At 48.0% G+C, this 18,403-nt stretch overlaps 1 protein-coding gene across 5 annotated transcripts in view; it reads right to left on the bottom strand.

The window, feature by feature from the left end:
- Window positions 1-1,494: 1,494 nt before the first annotated feature.
- The window catches only part of CSAD (cysteine sulfinic acid decarboxylase), a 36,877-nt gene continuing 19,968 nt past the window's right edge, over window positions 1,495-18,403 (bottom strand). For 2 of the 5 annotated variants that reach the window (XM_053557255.1, XM_053557257.1), the window contains exons 2-15: window positions 15,435-15,571; window positions 15,044-15,170; window positions 14,867-14,957; window positions 14,452-14,558; window positions 13,933-14,048; window positions 13,395-13,474; window positions 12,820-12,874; window positions 5,803-5,919; window positions 5,663-5,727; window positions 5,298-5,379; window positions 4,667-4,866; window positions 4,431-4,482; window positions 4,242-4,331; window positions 1,495-3,273 (exon numbers count right to left, since the gene is read on the bottom strand). In XM_053557255.1, the coding sequence (XP_053413230.1) occupies window positions 3,100-3,273; window positions 4,242-4,331; window positions 4,431-4,482; window positions 4,667-4,866; window positions 5,298-5,379; window positions 5,663-5,727; window positions 5,803-5,919; window positions 12,820-12,874; window positions 13,395-13,474; window positions 13,933-14,048; window positions 14,452-14,558; window positions 14,867-14,957; window positions 15,044-15,170; window positions 15,435-15,560 (1,482 nt within the window). In that variant the 5' untranslated portion in view covers window positions 15,561-15,571 and the 3' untranslated portion in view covers window positions 1,495-3,099. Of the gene's footprint in view, window positions 3,274-4,241; window positions 4,332-4,430; window positions 4,483-4,666; window positions 4,867-5,297; window positions 5,380-5,662; window positions 5,728-5,802; window positions 5,920-12,819; window positions 12,875-13,394; window positions 13,475-13,932; window positions 14,049-14,451; window positions 14,559-14,866; window positions 15,171-15,434; window positions 15,572-15,799; window positions 16,677-18,403 lie in introns of those variants that run through there. The other 3 variants (XM_053557254.1, XM_053557256.1, XM_053557258.1) reach the window with 3 other exon arrangements.

Here is an 18,403-nt window from a genome sequence, read left to right as displayed (position 1 = left end):
CAGGCAATCCACTGGCCTTGGCCTCCCACAGTGCTAGGATTATAGGCGTGAGCCACCTGGCACCTGGCTAAAGTACAATTAATTTTAGAGTGATTCTACTTTTACATGTTTCTTTCCCACCGAAGATTTGTTTTGTTTTGTTTTGTTTGCAGTTTTTGGCCGGGGCCAAGATTGAACCTACCACCTCCAGGATATGGGGCCGACACCCTACTCCTTTGACCCACAGGCACCGCCCCCCACTGAAGATTTTTTTGCTTGTTTTGAGACAGAGTCTCACTCAGTTGCCCTGGGGTTGAGTGCTATGGTGTCATAGCTCACAGCAACTTCAAACTCCTGGGCTCAAGTGATTCTCTTGCCTCAGCTTCTCAGGTAAGCTGGGACTACAGGTGCCTGCCACAACCCCAGGCAATTTTTTGGAGGTGAAGTCTTGCTCTTACAGGCTGATCTGGAACTCCTGAGCTCAAGCAATCCACCTACCTCAGCCTCCCAGAGTGCTGGGATTACAGGTGTGAGCCACTACGCCCAGCCCACTAAAGATTTTTTGGAAAAAAATTATTCCTCTATTTAGCTTCTCTTACACCTTTTTTTTTTTTAAGACAGAGTCTTACTCTGTTGATCTGAGTAGAATGCCGTGGCATCATAGCTTACAGCAACCTCAAACTCCTGGGTCCAGGTGATTCTCCTACCTCAGTCTCCCAAGTAGTTGAGACTACAGGCGCCTGCCACAATGCCCAGCTATTTTTAGAGACTCTTTGTGCTGGCTCAGGTTGGTCTTGAACCTGTGAGCTCACACAATCCTCCTGCCTAGGCCTCCCAGACTGCTAGGATTACAGGCATGAGCCATCGTGCCTGGCCAACACACCTGCTTTTTAAAAAAAAAGAATAAAGTTCTTCACTATTTGGTTGAAAGGTAATGATACTGGAATTTCGTCTTCAGTAGGTTCTTGGTCTCGGTGATTTGAAGAATAAATCCACGGATCACAGGTCAGTGGTAAGACAGGATTTATTTACAGAAAAGAAGACAAAAACACCAGAGCTCCTGGCAGAGTGGAAAAACTGGAGTCAGGAGAGAAAAGTGCTCTCTCTCCCTCTCTCTGTCTCTAGGCTCTTTGTCTATGGGTACATATAGTTGCATGGGGCTGGCGGTAGTTACATTTAGGCGGGCTTGGTAGTTACATTTAGTGTGTCTGGGACATGTCTGGCCCTTGGTAGTTACATTTAGCATGTCTGGGACACCATGTCTGGGACATGTCTGGGTCATGTCTGGAACATGTTTGGGGCATGTCTGGGTCACAAATGAATGGCTACAATCTCTTTCATTCCCAGGCCTAGGAAGTGGGACCCCCCTGCCCACCCTCCAGCCCACTGGTTCCGCTCCTTGTTGTCCCCACACCAACATCGCCAAGGTGGAGGCAGTCAGTCTGTGCCCCCCAGCTCCAGGAGCTGGCTGGGATGCCACTTGTCCTATATCAGTAATAAACTTCGAAATAAATAAAAATATTTGAAATTTTAACTTTATTATTTTCCAATTACAAAAGGAATGCATATTCATTACATAATAAAAGTGAGGGAGCACTAAAGGTATAAGGGAGTCTGTTTAATAATTTTCTATTCTAACCCAGGGAAAACTATTAAGATTTTGGCATATTTTGTTTTATCAGTCTTTTCCTATGTATTTTGGAACATAGCTCAGATATTATATAAATATATCCAGCTTTTTAATATAACATTACATATATATACATATTTTTTTTTTTTACAGTCTCACTATGCTGCCCTCAGTAGAGTGCCGTGGCATCACAGCTCACAGCAACCTCAAACTCTTGGGCTTAAGCGATTCTCTTGCCTCAGCCTCCCCAGTAGCTGGGACTACAGGCACCCTCTAGCATCTAGCTATTTTTTATTGCAGTTGTCATTGTTGTTTAGCTGACCCAAGCCAGGTTTGAACTTGCGAGCCTTGGTTTATGTGGCTGGAGCTGTAAGCACTCTGCTACGAGCGCCAAACCAACATAACATTAATTTTTCTCATATCAATAAAAATTTTCTTTATTGGCTCGGTCCCTGTAGCTCAGTGAGTAGGCCACTGGCCACATACACTAAGGCTGGCGGGTTCAGGCCTGGCCCCAGCCAGCTAAACAATAATGACAACTGCAAATAAAAAATAGCCGGGGGGCGGCACCTGTGGCTCAGTCTCGGTAAGGCTCCGGCCCCATATACCGAGGGTGGCGGGTTCAAACCCGGCCCCGGCCAAACTGCAACCAAAAAATAGCCGGGCGTTGTGGCGAGCGCCTGTAGTCCCAGCTACTCGGGAGGCTGAGGCAAGAGAATCGCTTAAGCCCAGGAGTTGGAGGTTGCTGTGAGCTGTGTGAGGCCACGGCACTCTACCGAGGGCCATAAAGTGAGACTCTGTCTCTACAAAAAAAAAAAATAGCCAGATGTTGTGGTGGGCGCCTGTAGTCCCACCTACTAGGGAGGCTGAGGCATGATAATCGCGGAAGCCCAAGAATTTAAGGTTACTGTGAGCTATGACACCACAGCACTCTACCAAGGGCAACATAATGAGACGGTCTCAAAAAAAAATTTTTTTTTTCTTTATTAACAAATGTATTATTTATTTATTTATTTATTTTGAGACAGAGCCTCAAGCTGTTGCCCTGGGTAGAGTGCCGTGGCATTACAACTCACAACCACCTCCAACTCCTGGGCTCAAGCGAGTCTCCTGTTTCCACCTCCCAAGTAGCTGGGACTACAGGCACCCGCCACAACGCCCAGCTATTTTTTTGGTTGCAGCCGTCATTATTGTTTGGCAGGCCCAGGCTGGATTCGAACCCGCCAGCTCAGGTGTATGTGGCTGGCGCCTTAGCCGCTTGAGCCACAGGTGCCGAGCCTTTATTAACAATTTTAACGGCAGGATAACATTCCATCATACAGCTATACTATCGTTTATTTAAACATTCTCAAATATTTTGTGAGGAAAGTTAGTGGGTCAAAGCATATAGACATTGTGAAGGCTACTTTGTTTCCTAGAAAGGCTGTTCTGGAGAGCACAGGGAGGAACATAGGGACTCTGTGTGAAGGGTGGAGTGAGGAGGAGCAGGCTCACAGGTCCTGGCCCAGTCGCTCCAGCTCGTCGAGGAGGAAGTCCATATCAGCAAGGGTCAGGGAAGGGTTGGCCACGACCATTCGGAAGAAGTTGCCCCTGGTCCCATGGGGCTGGTAGCCGATCATCATGGAGCCCTCCTTCACCATGCGCTCCTTGAGCACAGGGGCCACCTGTGGGAGGGAAGAGACTCTAGCTGCAGCCTGGGGTCAGGGGAGGAGTGGGTTGGGTTCCCGGCCACCTGGCTACCAGAGATGCTTTTCTTTCCCACCCAGCCACCTTCCGGGGTAGAGTTCATTGCTCAGACCCTGACATTGGCCCAGTTTACATTTTCCACCACATCCAACCTGCCTGAGCTTCTCTACCTCCTACTTGACTCCCCATTTCTCCTATCTCCAGGAATCTGTCATGTAGGCCATTTTCTGCCACATCCTGACTCTGCTCTGATTCCCAACACTGCTTTAGTCTGCCTTCAAGTCTTAGCACCTTCTCCTCCCTGCTCTTAATTCTTGTAATTTTTTTATATTAATCTGTGCTCTGTAATCTAGCATGTAATTTACAAAACTGCACAGAACATTGGGTGCAGGACACAACTGCAAAAGGTAGTCTACCTTACAAATGCAAACATTGTAACCTGGTCATTTGTACCCTCATATTAATCCAAAATTAAAGAAAAAAAACTGTCTAGAACACATTGGTTTCAAATTGGTAATTCTTGTTTTCTAAATTAACAACTCCATAAGGCAAGAACACTCATGTCCTTTCAGATCATACCAATCTACATGACATATCTCCTTGCCTCTGGGAAGCATGTATGGACCAGGTTATTCTGTCCCAGCTAAGGCACTAATGTCATCTTTCTGCCTCACATCTGTCCTGCGCCTGGCCTCCCAACCCAACTCTCAGCACAGAGGTCTATGCACGCTGGGACTTCTCTGACTCCTCCTGTAATGCCCCTCTCTGCCTTCTTCTTACTTCCCAGAAGTAATGCCTTGTTCCCCATACCCACTCCGAGAGAGACCAGTGGGCATTGTCTTCCCCTGACATCCCGCCATACCACGCATGGCCAGCAGGGGCGGGACCACGCCAGTGGCATCAATCCCCTGAACTGGGTTAAGCAGAGTGGGTGGAGAAGGCCTACCTTAGACAACCTCTCGCTGTAATCCGGACTTTCCTGCTTCCCCCGAAGACTAGGGGGTACAAACCAGAAACACACGTTGACAAACTCAGGCTGAGAGGAATGAGGAAGGGGAAGATGTGAGTGGAGGAACAGGGACGGGTCTCCCTCGCCCTGCCAAGCAGGAGGCTGCAAAAGAGCATGGGGACGTACCTCCAGGACCAACTCAAATCCATCCCGCTTCTTCATTTCCTCCACTAAGTACCTGTGAGCAGAGAGCGAGAACTCAGAGGTGGAGGAAGAAAGGCACAGAAACAGAAGAAACCCCCAGAGAATGAGCCAGAGAGATACTGACAGAAAGGCAACCCTGAGCACGGGAAGACGGAGGGGATGGAGCCCGGGACAGTGTCACTGGGACACCCCCAACACACACACACACACACACCTACCGGGCAAGGACAAAGGTCTGGTCAATGCGCTGCTCTAGGCCTTGCCCGCCCTGAGCCTTCCACATGAGCCACAGCTTCAGACAGTCCACACGGCGGCCACACTGCACCACCTTGTCTCCTGTGTCCAGAGCCACATCGTAGAACTTGTCCTGCTGGAACAGGTAGCTGGCCTGGGCCCCGTGGCAGCGCTTGAGCAGGTTCTGTGTAGGGCAAGGAGATGGTCAGACTCTGGCCTCGCCACCAGGCTTTCCTCCAGGGTGGTGTGGCGGTTCCTAGCTCAGGCCACCCTTTTCCTTCTCCTGAACTAGGCAGCACTGCTAGGGTGGCAGCCAGCTAACTAAGAACCTTCTCTATGTTTTCTCCCAACACCCAGGGTTCTTTCCAAACTCTGCCCAGGATCCTTCTGACTATAACTTCAAGCTGGAAACTCTTCTCTTTGTATGAAGACAGACCACTGGGAAGGTGAGGGAGCCCAATACAGGTTAGGGTGGTGGCAGATAATCAGCTTCAGATGGGATGGTACATCTGAGAACACAGTAAGGCTTGGACCCCCTCTAAAGTGGAACAGAGAAGAAGATGGAGCTACAGAGAGAGGGGAAGGTGGGGGGGGCAGGGGCAGGCGTGGACCCACCGAGGTGTCCCGGAGAAGCAGCGCAGAGCACTGCAGGCCTGCTGCAAGGAGCTTGTGAGGATTCCAGGCCACAGAGTCAGCCCTGAGTGAGGTGAAACAAAGCCAAGTCAGAGGCTTCTCCTCAAGCTGCCCAACCAGAGACCCTCCTCTTCTTTCAGATCCCCAGCAAAGGGACTTTGGTCTCACTCCACCCCACTAGTCTGGAAGAATTTCCATGTCTGATCTCCCAGCCCCAGTGAAGCATCTCTCCAGTCCCCTTCCCACCACCTCCTTCCCCCAGTCCTTTCTAAGCTCTCTAATCCATGACTATTCTCCAGATCAAGGATTTGAAAGGCAAGATTTGGGAAGAAGGGGGCTGTATGCACCTCTGGATCCCATCCAGGAGATGCCTGTGTGTCTGTGACAGCAGGACGCTCCCACCCCAGGCAGCCTGTGGAGCAGGAGGAACAACGTGGGCCTTGGCTTCAGCTCAGCCCACCCCACCCCACCCCCAAGTCCCACTCACATCCACATGCAGCCACAGCCCGTGATGCTGGCACACATCAGCAATTGCCTCCAGTGGGTCAAAGGCCCCCAGCACGGTGGTGCCAGAGGTGGCACTGACCAGGAATGGCACTGCACCCTGTTGTAAAAATATAGAGGGAAAAAGTGGCTATAGAGTCATCTCAAAAACTACCCAGAGCCTGGTGCTGGGCCCAGTTCTAAGCCAACCTGGCCCATTTGAACCTTACAATAATGTGTTACTGTACTCTTTAATTTGCAGGCAGAGATTCAAAGTGAGATTCACGTATCTAAGCAGAAGCTCCAGAGCTGTACTTTGAATCTAGATCTGTCCAATTACTTATTTCCAAAGCTCATATGCTCAAAAAATTTTAATGTCTTCTAGAAGATCAAAATCCTACTGAAAAATTCAAATAGTGCCAAAGTTTATATAGAAACTGAATTAGTAATAAAAAAAAAAAAACTATCACAAAGGAAAGCCCAGGCCCAGATGTCTTTGCTGATGAATTCCAGCAAATATTTGAAGAAAAACTGATACCAGCCTGGCACAGAGGTTCACACCTATAATCCTAGCACTCTGGGAGGCCAAGGTGGGCGGATTGCCTGAGCTTAGGAGTTCGAGACCAGCCTGAGCAAGAGCGAGACCCCATCTCTAAAAACAGCTGGACACTATGGTGGGCACCTGTACTCCCAGCTACTTGGGAGGCTGAGGCAAGAGAATCACTTCAGCTAAAGAGTTTGAAGTTGCTGTCAGCTATGGCACCGGCACTCTACCAAGGGTGACAAAATCAGACTGTCTTAAAAAACAAACAAACAAAAAAAAAACCTGATACCAGTTTGTGAGCTCTTCCAAAAAAAGAAAAACAGAATATACAAAAATTATATTTCTATACATTAGCAATGAACAATCTAAAAATAAATTAAGCCAGTGACTCATGCCTGTAATTCTAACACTGTGGGAGGCCAAACCGGGTGGATTGCCTGAGCTCACAGGTTCAAGACCAGCCTGAGCAAGAGTGAGACCCCGTCTCTAAAAGTAGCTGGGCTTGGGCGGCACCTGTGGCTTAAGGAGTGGGGCGCCGGTCCCATATGCCGGAGGTGGCGGGTTCAAACCCAGCCCCAGCCAAAAAATAAAAATAAAAGCAGCTGGGCATTATGGCAGGCACCTATAGTCCCAGCTACTTGGGTAGCTGAGGCAAGAGAATCGGTTGAGCCCAAGAATTTGAGATTGCTGTGAGCTGTGACACCATGCTGCTCTACTGAGGGCAATATAGTGAGATTCTGTCTCAAAAAAAAAAAAAAAAGGTGAAAAGCTACATATAGAATAAACAAAGACACTTGCCAATCATATATCAGATAAGGGACATATCTAGAGTAAGTGAAGACTTCCTACAATTCAGTAATATAAAGAAGGGCCGGGCATGGTGGCTCATGCCTATAATCCTAGCACTCTGGGAGGCCAAGGCCAGTGGACTCCCTGAGCTCACAGGCTCGAGACCAGCCTGAGCAAGAGCAAGACCCAGTCTCTAAAAATAGCTGGGTGCTATGGTGGGCGCCTGTAGTCCTAGCTACTAGGGAGGCTGAGATAAAAGAATCGCTTGAGCACAAGAGTTTGAGGTTGCTGTGAGTTGTGACACCAGGGCACCCTACCCAGAGCGACAAGTTAGACTCTGTCTCAAAAATAAATAAATAAAGATACATAATCCTATTTAAAAACAGGCAAAGGATCTAAATAGATATTTCTTCAATGAAGATATACAAGTAGCTAATAAGCACATGAAAAGATGCTCTACATCTTTCATTTCAGAGAAATGAAAATCAAAACTACAATGAGATACCACCTCACACCCATTAGGATAGCTACTATCAAAATAACAGAAAATAGCAAGTATTGGTAAGGATGTAGAAAAATTAGAACTCTGTGCACTGTTGGTAGGAATGTAAACTATATAGCCACTATATAAAACAGATGGCAGCTTCTCAAAAAAATAAAAAAATAGAATTACTATATTTCAGCAATTCCACTTGTGGGTATATACCCAAAAGAATTGAACATAGGGTCTCCAAGGGATATTTGTATACCATGTTCATGAAAGCATTATTCACAATAGCTAAAACATGGAAGCAACCTAAGTGTCCATCAATGGATGAATGTATAAAAGAAAATGTAATAAACTATACAATGGAATATTAGACTTAAAAAGGAAGGAAATTCTGACATATGCTATAGCATGGATAAATTTTTTTTTTCTTTGAGACAGAGTCTCACTCTGTCACCCTTAGTAGACTGCCATGATGTCATCATAGTTCACAGCAACCTCAAACTCCTGGATTCAAGCAATCCTCCTGCCTCAGCCTCCCGAATAGCTGGGACTACAGGCGCTTGCCACAACACCCAGCTAATTTTTATTTTTTTTTTAGAGACAGAGACTCACTATATCACCTTCGGTAGAGTGCCATGGCATCACACAGCTCACAGCAACCTCCAACTCCTGGTCTTAGGCAATTCTCTTGCCTCAGTCTCCCAAGTAGCTGGGACTACAGGCACCCGCCACATCGCCCGGCTATTTTTTTGTTGCAGTTTGGCTGAGGCTGGTTTTGAACCTGCCACCCTCGGTATATGGAGCTGGCACCCTACTCACAGGCGCTGCCCTAATTTTTCTATTTTTAGTAGAGATGGGGCCTCACTCTTGCTTAGGCTGGTGTTGAACTCCTGAGCTCAAGGGATCCTCCTGCCTTGGCCTCCCAGAGTGCTAGGATCATAGGTGTGAGCCACCACATCTGGCCAGCATGGATGAATTCTGAGGATGTTACCCTAAGTGAAATAAGCCAATCACAAAAAGACAAATCCTGTATGATTCCACGTACATGAGGTATTCAGAGTAGTCAAATTCCTAAAGACAGTAAGTAGAATGCTGGTTGCCAGGGGCTGGGTGGAGGAAAGAATGGGGAGTAATTGTTCAAATGGTAGAGAATTTCAGTTTAACGATGTAAAAAGAGCTCTGGAGAATGCACAACAATGTGAGTGTGCTTAACACTACTGAATTATACATGTAAAAATGATTAAGATGGTAAAGTTCATGTTACACACACACAGAAAAGAACTGGCAATAGATTCCCAGCAGGGGCCCTACTGGCATGTTGGGTGGTAAAGTTAATTCTTTTTCATGTAGAGCCATCCTCACACATTGCAGGATGTTTTACACCCCTGGTTCCCTCTCAATAAAGGCAGTAATGCCCTTTGATTATTGTCACAAAACAGCAAAATGAAACAGCTCTACACCATTCCAAATGACCCTTTGATCATTGTAAGAGTGGAAGTGGGGATGGCCCCAAGCAAGTATCCCTGGATGAGGAAGGCTACAGGAGTGGAAACTCTCCAGGCAAAGGAAGGAAGCTATCTCATCCCCACTTCTTCAATTCCAGAAACATCCATGGCTCCTGTACAAGCTTGGAATGTTCTTATCCACCCATATGACCACCATCTAGTTAACTGTCTTTCTCTTCAAATCTCAGCTCAACCATCACTTCTTTTTTTTTTTTTTTTTTTTTTTTTTTTTTTTTTTTCTTTTTACAACCATCACTTCTAAGGGAAGCCTTCCTTGAGTCCTTCACCTCCTGACTAGGTCAATTTTCCTGTATTACCCTCAGCAACCTAATGTCCTCACCCCTCAGACTCCCTGTGGTCGCTTCAGCACACAGGGGAGATGAACATGGAGCTCACAGCACACATACAGTTGTTTTACATGTATTTATAAAATATGTGTAAATTCCTTACTGGAATAAAAACTCTATGAAAAAAAAAATGGGCAAAAGATCTGAATAGACATTTCTCCAAAGGAAATATGCAAGTGGCCAAAAGAACAGATGACAAGATGCTCAGCATCATTAGCCATCAGAGAAATGCAAATGGAAACCACAATAAGCCGCTTCACATCCACTAAGTGGCTATACTCAAAAACAGATAACAACAAGTGCTACTAAGTATGTAGAGAAATCGGAACCCTCATGCACTGCTGGTGGGATTGTAAACTGGTGTGGCCACTTTGAAAATGTTGAATACAGGCCAGTGGAGTGGCTTACACTGTAATCCGAACACTCTGGAAGGGGAAGGTGGGAGGATTGATTGAAGCCAGGAGTTTGAAACCAGCTTGAGCAAAGTGAGATCCCATCTCTACAAAAATAGAAAAATTAGCCAGGTGTGGTGGTACATGCCTGTAATCCTAGCTACTTGGGAGGCTGAGGCAGGAGTATCACTTGAGCCCAGGAGTTGGAAGTTGTAGTGAGCTATGATGATATCACTGCATTCTAGCCCAGGAGACAGAGCAATACCCAGTCTTGGAAAAAAAAAAAAAAAAAGGTTAAATAAAAAGGTTAAATACAGAGTTACCATATGACCCAGAAATTTCACTCCTAGGTATATAACCAAAAGAAATGAAAAAGACGTGTTAACACAAAAACTTGTACACAAATGTTCATAGCAGCATTAGTCAAAAAGTGGAAACATTCCAAATGTCCCTTAACTGAGGAGTGGATAAATAAACATGGTGTATCCATATAATGGAATATTATTTGGCCATTAAAAGAGTGAAGTACTGGGACATGCTACAACTTGGATGAACCTTGGAGATATTATGCTAAGTAACAAAACTCATTCTGAAAGACCATGTGTAGCATGACTCCAGAATTCAGAACAGGCAAATCCATGGACAATAAGTAGATTACTGGCTATACAGTTCTGAGAGGTTTAGGGGAACTTGAGAGTGATGGCTAAAAAGCATGCAGTTTCTTTTGCACAGGTGATGAAAATGTTCTAATATTGATTGTAACAATAGTTACACAACTCTGTAAATATAGCAGAAACTACTAAATTGTATACTTTAAGTGGGTGAATTATATGTTACATGAATTATATCCCAATAAGTTATATCTCAATAAAGGTATTGCCAAAAAAAAGTTTATACGATAGAAAGAAAAATCTCCTATTTTAATTGCTGCCCATAGTGCTACTCAGAGGTAATATCCATATATCAATAAATACATACTATTCTATGGCCGGGCTCAGTGGCTTATGCCTGTAATCCTAGCACTCTGGAAGGCTGAGGTAGATGGGTTGCTTGAGCTCAGAAGTTTGAAACCAGCCTGAGCAAGACCAAGACCCTGTCTCTACTTAAAATAGAAAAACTAGCCAGACACAGTGGCAGGAGCCTGTAGTTCCAGCTATTCAGGAGGCTGAGGCAGGAGGATCACTTGAGCCCAAGAGTTTGAGGTTGCAATGAGCTGTGACACCATGGTACTCTACCCAGGGCAACAGAGTGAGACTCAGTCTCAAAAAAAAAACCCCAAAAACTAATAAATAAATAAATATATATACATACTATTCTAATAATAAAAATAGGCTCATAGGTTCGGCGCCTATAGCTCAAGCGGCTAAAGTGCCAGGCATATACACCAGAGATGGCAGGTTCAAATCCAGCCCGGGCCTGCCAAACAAAAATGACAAGTACAACCAAAAAATAGCTGGGCATTGTGGCGGGCGCCTGTAAGTTCCAGCTACTTGGGAATCCAAGGCAGGAGAATCACTTAAGCCCAGGAGCTGGAGGTTGCTGTGAGCTGTGATGCCACGGCACTCTACCAAGGGTGACAACTTGAGGCTCTGTCTCAAAAAAAGAAAAGGCTCATAATGTCTAGTCTATACTGCAACTTGCAATACATACTTAATATATATAGTGGAGATATTTTCATGTTAGTATATATGTATATTCTTACCTTATTCTTTTAAATGGCTATATAGTTTTCTTTTTTTTTTTTGTAGAGACAGAGTCTCACTTTATGGCCCTTGGTAGAGTGCCGTGGCCTCACACAGCTCACAGCAACCTCCAACTCCTGGGCTTAAGCGATTCTCTTGCCTCTGCCTCCCAAGTAGCTGGGACTACAGGCGCCCGCCACAACGCCTGGCTATTTTTTTTTTTTTTTGGTTGCAGTTTGGCTGGGGCTGGGTTTGAACCCGCCACCCTCGGTATATGGGGCCGGCGCCCTACGGACTGAGCCACAGGCGCCGCCCTGGCTATACAGTTTTCTAGTAATAATAATTAACAATAACAAAAACAGCAATAGAATTAATATTTTATAAGGCATCTATGTGCCAGGTATAGTTTCTAAGAGGTTTACCTATGCATTTAATCCTTGCAACAACCCTATGCGGCAAGTTCCGTATTACGCCCATTTTACAGAGGAAGAAATAGACACACACAGATATATCATAACTTACTTTATATACTGATGAACTTTAAATACTGATGAACTTTTTTTTTTCTTTATGAGACAGAGTCTCAAGCTGTTGCCCTGGGTTAAGTACCATGGCGTCATAGCTCACAGTAACCTCCAACTCAGGCTCAAGCCATCCTCTTGCCTCAGTTTTTCTATTTTTAGTAAAGATGAGGTCTTGCTTTTTCTCAGTCTGGTCTCAATCTCACAAGCTCAAACAATCTATCCGCCTCAGCCTCCCAGAATGCTAGGATTACAGGCGTGAGCTACCGTGCCCGGCTACTGATGGACATTTACATTTTTTTAAAATTTTACACTTTGTTCCAGGAAATGTTTTCATGCATATAATTCCATGCACTTGTGACGATGATTTATAGCTCAAATTCTTAGCAGCAGAACTCTGAAGCAGTAGACAGATATGTGTAGAAACTACAACAGTCACACACCCAGCTGTACCCTCTACCACGGCTCACTCATCTTCCTCAGGTCCCCTGCACAGACTGTCCCAGCCCACACCACACTCCAGGCCCCCAGCATTCTCCCTACAGTGCTGCTTGGGTCTCCCTTAGCAGCTCGATCCTGCCCCTTAGAAACTGCCAGAGGCTTTGAGAGCAGCCCAATGTCCTGGCCCCACAGTGGGCATGGAGCTCAGGAAAGACACGAACAGTGCGTCCAGCACAGTGAGCCCAAACAACCCTCTTGAAGGGGACAGACACGCCCTGCTCCACCACCTCAGGACCCTTCACTCACTCACCTCAGCCTCGGCCATAATGATCTGCTGCTCCAGATCCTCGGGGACCATTTTCCCTCTGAAAAAGAAAATCCAGTCAGCAGAGAAGTGATAGGTTCGCTAGTCCAGGAGGCATTCAGGAGTTTGAGACCAGTCTAAGCAAGAGCAAGATCCCCGTCACTAAAAAAAAATAGCCAGGCGCTGTGGTGGGCACCTGTAGTCCCAGCTACTTGGGAGGCTGAGGCAAGAGGATCGCTTGAGCCCAAGAGTGTGAAGCTGCTATAAGCTATGACAGCACAGCACTCTACTGAGGGTGACAAAGTGAGACTGTCTCATAAAAGAAAAAAAGCCTGTTTAAAGCAGGGCAAGTGGTGCTGGCAATACAGAGGCCACAGTGCTGGTTTCTCCCTAAGAGGGATGAGAGAGCTCTCAGGGCCAGGGGTGGGAGACTCTGTCAGGCCCTGGGCACAGCAATTCTGCAGGGACAGTGAGAACAGAGAAGTCCACAGGGGTATGCGCCTAAGGCCGGCGCTTTCTGGCAGCAGGAAGGTACACTCTGCCAAGCTGGGTCAGGGCCATGTGCACAGAAGTACTTTCACCTCTCATCAGTCTTGACCACTCGGACACTGTCGGTGCCAAGTCCCAAAAAGGCAGCTCCCTTCTTGATGGAGTAGTGACACTGTGAAGGAAGGCAGAAGGCAGGTTAGCACAACTTGGGGTCACGCTCAGCAGGCAGGAGGTTGTGGAGGAGAGAGATGGGTGAAAGGCAAGTGTGAGCCTCCCTAGATGGGATCCTGCAGACCAGGGCTTCTAAAACGTCCCCTGCATACCAATCACCTGGGGATCTGCTGGTTCAGACTCAGTGGGTCTGGGGTGGGGCCTGAGATTCTGCATGTCTAACAAGCTCCTAGGTCACACCAATCCTGCTGTCCACAGACGACACACTGAGCAGGAGTATGGACCCCATCCACTGTGCCCCTTGTCTCTGCCGCTACCCCCAAATAGAAGGCAGAGGGAACAGGAGCATTTATTTGGAAGAGAGGAGGGGCAGGGCAGACAGAGGAGCTGGAAGGCCTCTGCCTTAGCTGACTAGAGGTAAGGATCAGGAGCCCAGTGTGGTTCTGTGCCCCTTCCTACCTCCTTTGATGTGAAGAGGGCCAGAGGCGGCAGTGCCCGGAGGCCCCGCTGCTTGCAATCCGGGAAGCGCCGGTAGCGGGCCAGGTTTATAGCATACATGTTGGAGACGGAGCCACCTGTGGCAGGAAGGGTGTGTAGCAAGAGAATGGGCACCTGGTCAAGACTGGAGCTCACCTCCCCTGACCTTTTCACCAGAAGAACTGCCACCACAGGCAGTCGTGATTGGCTCCCAGGCCACAAATTCTCCAGGACCAGCAGATGGACCCGACTGCCCCCTCCACACCCTGGGCTGCACTCAGGGGACAGCTGCTATCTGGAGAGAGCATGGACCAAGGTACTGATCCAGGGACGGCTGCCAAGCATGAGGTTAAAGGGGACCGGCCAGCCCTTCCTGGGCTGGCATGGGCCCAGGTGGAGAGGAAACAAAGAAGAATCACCCCTTCTTGCTAGCTGCTCAGGGCAAGAGAATGATGGGGAACCCGTAAAAAGGCGGAAAGTGCTCCCCTCCTTCTTACATACCTGGGCAGAAGACCCCATCCCCAGAACCCCAGCCCACCAGGGCCCGGAGTTTCTTCAGCACCTCCTCTTCCATGAGTACAAACACAGGGGCAATTTCATATGTGTACCTGCCAGAGACGGAATGATAAGAAAAGGAAAGAGGGAGAGGGACTGCCAGGGACAGCCCTTAGCCAGCAGAGGAGGCAGAGAAAGGAGGCGCTCCAAATGGGAGAAGGAAGTGGTGGAAGAGAAGAACAAGTTGGTGACAGAGAATCAGGAAAGCAAGAATGAAACTGGGGCCAGGAGCGGGGAAGCTTGGAGGATGGGGCTGAAGGATGCCAGAGAAACACTCTGCCAATGGAGATTCCCAGGAAGCGGTCCTCCCACGTCTACCCCGGCAAACCTAAATCCTCTGTGGGGGGCTGAGATGGCTCACTGGCTGGTGTTGAGGGTCTCAGTGATAATGCGCCCGGCCAGAGCGTGAGCATCCAGCCCTGAGAAGAGCTGGTTGAAGAACCGGGGGTGACCTGGAGAAGGGGAGTGGGGCAGGGAGCTCAGAGTGGAGCGGGGTGCAGACTCCGGAGACTCCCCCCCACCAGAACCCAGGGCACACCGGTCTTGACACTGTAGTGGATCACAGCCCGGCACCGCTCCAGGATCTGCTCCTGGGACTCCCCCTGGTTCCGCAGCTCCAAATCCAGCAGCTGCTTCAGCTCCTCTGGCTCCTTCCATTCGCAGACCTAAGAGGGGCGGTAGGGAGGCACCTGTGCGCTGGCTGTCCAAACCACATCTCCAGACCAAGGCATGGCCAACTTGCACTTAAAACAACTTAGGGATATTTTCAAAGTGAGGTAAACAAACACAGAAAGACCCAGCACATAACACCTGAGACACCCAGGGGGATGGTGATGAATTCTGGGGAGAAGCTTTAGCAAAGGAGGAAAGTTTGGAGCTGGATTTGGAAAGAAAAGGAAGTGTTTTAGGCAGAAGGAGAAAGGATTCACCTTCTCTGAGGCACAGGTCCCTTTACGAATGGCTTCATCAACAACAATCCCAAACACCTCCCGGAGCAAGGTTTCCACAGCCACAGGGTCCCCATCAAGGGCAGGGTGTGGTTTTGAATCAGCCATCAGGATAAAATCTGTGAGCAGAGCAGGAGTTATTCCCTACCCAGCCCTGTACCTTGCCTGGACCCAACCAGCAGGAGCCTCTACCCAGTAGTGGGCCGCAACTCAGTCCCAGACATCCAGGCAGTGACAGACAGAGCGAGAGCATCTAAGCAGAAAGCCAGAGGAAAGAGGTGGAAGAGAAAAAGGCAGTCAGTGCTAAGCAGGGGACCCCAGTAGCCAGGCAAAGATGAGAGGCCAACCCCGCTCCCGCATGGGCAGCTCAGGAGAGCTACAGGCAACGTGCACAATTAGCTTCTCAGAAGAGCAGGACCAAGGTGGCAAAGGAGTGAGGCAAAGGCAGCAGTCTCGTGGTCATGACATAAGTCTCATGACCCTTGCCCTAAAGAGAACAAGACAGATTTGGGGTAGGGACAGCAGATTGAGGTAAGTTCCCTGTATAATCATTAGCTGACCTAAAAGGTGGGGAATGGAGATGAAAGGCAAAAAGCAGGCAGCAGGATTGAGAGCAGCAGAGAGCCAGCTTGGAAGAGGCGCCTCCCACTGTGAACCCAGGCCCAGAGTGGAGGTGTGGGGGGGAGACTGGCGGTTTCCTGGAGATGGGGGGAGGGAGGGAGCCTGGGGCAGAGGAGGTGAAATGGTTTAGTCCATCTCTTTTGTTTGCATCCCAGCCCCCTCTCCTAGAGCAAGAAGGAAAGTAGGTTATGTTGAGGAAGCATTTTGTTAAACAAGCACAATCCTGTGCCTTCCAGGCTGGGAGTGGTTCCTTAGGGGGAGCACCAGCTCTGTGCTGGGGACTGAGAAAGCCCCTGCCCACTAGGAGGGCATGGCTGGAAGCTGCTCCTCCGGGTTGTCAGAATTCTGAAAGGGAGGTGAGTGGAGGCTGAAGACTGGAGGAGGCCTGCAGAGGAGGAAGCTAAATTCTGAAAGTGGGCAGGAGAAATGGCATGGGTGACAAGGCGAAAGAGAGCATCGGGGGTGGGGGAGGAAAGCGAAAGCCATGAGCTGTGGAGGGAATGAGTAGGGCTCCTGCCAGGTCAGTGAAGGCACTGGTCAGCTGGGGTGCAGAGCGAAGGGAGGCGGGCAGAGCTGCATGAGGCTGTGGAGTCTCCAGCGCGGCCAAAGCAAGGAATCTGAATTTTATCCTACACAAAAGTCACTGAAAGAAAAGTGACGAAAATGACGCTCTGAGAAGACCAGTGTATAGCAGCTGCTGCAGTAAACCAGGTGAGAGGCAATCCACCCTTGAATGAGGGTAATGTTGGCAGGAAAGGACAAATGAAGACTGCAGGCATGGTCATTCTCAGGATTGCACCAAAGTCGACACGTAGGGGTTCTATATTGGAGGACAAGAAAGACTCAAAGATGACCCTGGGATTTTGAGCCTGGACGATGGGAAAAATAATGGTACCCCTAAAAGAAACAGGGGTGCATATAGGGAACACTTGATAGAAAATAAAATGGTGCCAGGCATGGTGGCTCACAGCTGTGATCCTAACACTCTGGGAGCCGCAGCAGGTGGATTGCTTCAGCTTAGGAGTTCCAGACCAGCCTGAGCAAGAGCAAGACCCTGTCTCTACTAAAAATAGAAAAAAATAGCTGGGTATTGTGGTGGGTGCCTGTAGTCCCAGCTACTTGGGATGCTGAAGCAAGAGGATGGCTTGAGTCCGAGGATGGCTTTGAGGTTGCTGTGAGCTATGATGCCACAGCACTCTACCAGGGCCATAGAGTGAGACTGTCTCAAAATAAATAAATAAAAATTAAAAAAAAAATTTAAAAAGGAAAAAAGAGGGGTTTTAAAATTTTTTGTTTGTTTGTTTGTAGCTTTTTGGATGAGATGGGGTTTGAACCCGCCATCTCTGGCACCCTACTCCTTGAGCCACAGGCACTGTCCCTTGGTTTTTTTTTTAATAAATACTCATCCAGGTGGATATCTCCTGGGACTACACATGTGTCTATGGGAGAGGGCCAGGCCAAGAGCTCTGATGAGATGCCTGAAGGGAGAGAAGATTTGAGAGGTAGGGTACAGCTGCCTTGTGCTGTGCGCCATTCTCCAAGGGAGAGACTGCTCAGAGAGATGGATGGGAGGAGGGGGTCAAACACTGAGGCCTGGGGACTCCCCCAAATGAGAAGACAAGATGATTGAGAAAATCTGGAAGCGAATCAACCTTCTCCAAAGGGGGATACTGTCCACAGCCACTAGTTCTCACGCACAAATACAACAAAGTTCCGGTCAATGACGGTGATCCCGTGACATTACATAGGAGCTGAAAAATCCCCATCAGCTAGTGAAGTCATAGCTGTCACAACAGTAGTAGTATAAAGTAGCTTTACTCACACATTTGTGGTAATGCTGGTATAAACACACTGCACTGGCAGTCAGTATAAAAGTGTAGTACGGCCAGGTGTGGTGGCCTGTAATCCTAGCACTGTGGGAGGCCAAGGCAGGTGGATTGCCTGAGGACAGATTCAAGATCAGCCTGAGCAAAAGTGAGACCCCCATCTCTAAAAATAGCTGGGCATTGTCCCAGCTACTTGGGAGGCTGAGGCAAGAGAATCTCTTGAACCCAGGAGTTTCAGGTTGCTGTGAGCTATATGCCACAGCACTCTACCAAGGGCAACAAAGTGACACTCTGTCTCAATCAATCAATCAATTAATCAATAATAAAAAATCTTACTAGAAAAGAGCTTACACAATAAAGGATACAAAAAGTAAAATAGGCTCGGTGCTCATAGCACAGTGGTTAGGGCGCCAGCCACATGCAACGAGCGTGGCAGATTTGAACCTGGCCTGGGCCAGCTAAACAACAATGGCAACTGCAACAAAAAATAGCCAGCTACTTGGG

This window comes from Nycticebus coucang, chromosome 12 (genome assembly GCF_027406575.1).
Source record: "Nycticebus coucang isolate mNycCou1 chromosome 12, mNycCou1.pri, whole genome shotgun sequence".
Taxonomy (NCBI): domain Eukaryota; kingdom Metazoa; phylum Chordata; class Mammalia; order Primates; family Lorisidae; genus Nycticebus; species Nycticebus coucang.
Note: the sequence above shows the minus strand (reverse complement) of the source record. Positions and strands in the feature narration are given on the sequence as shown.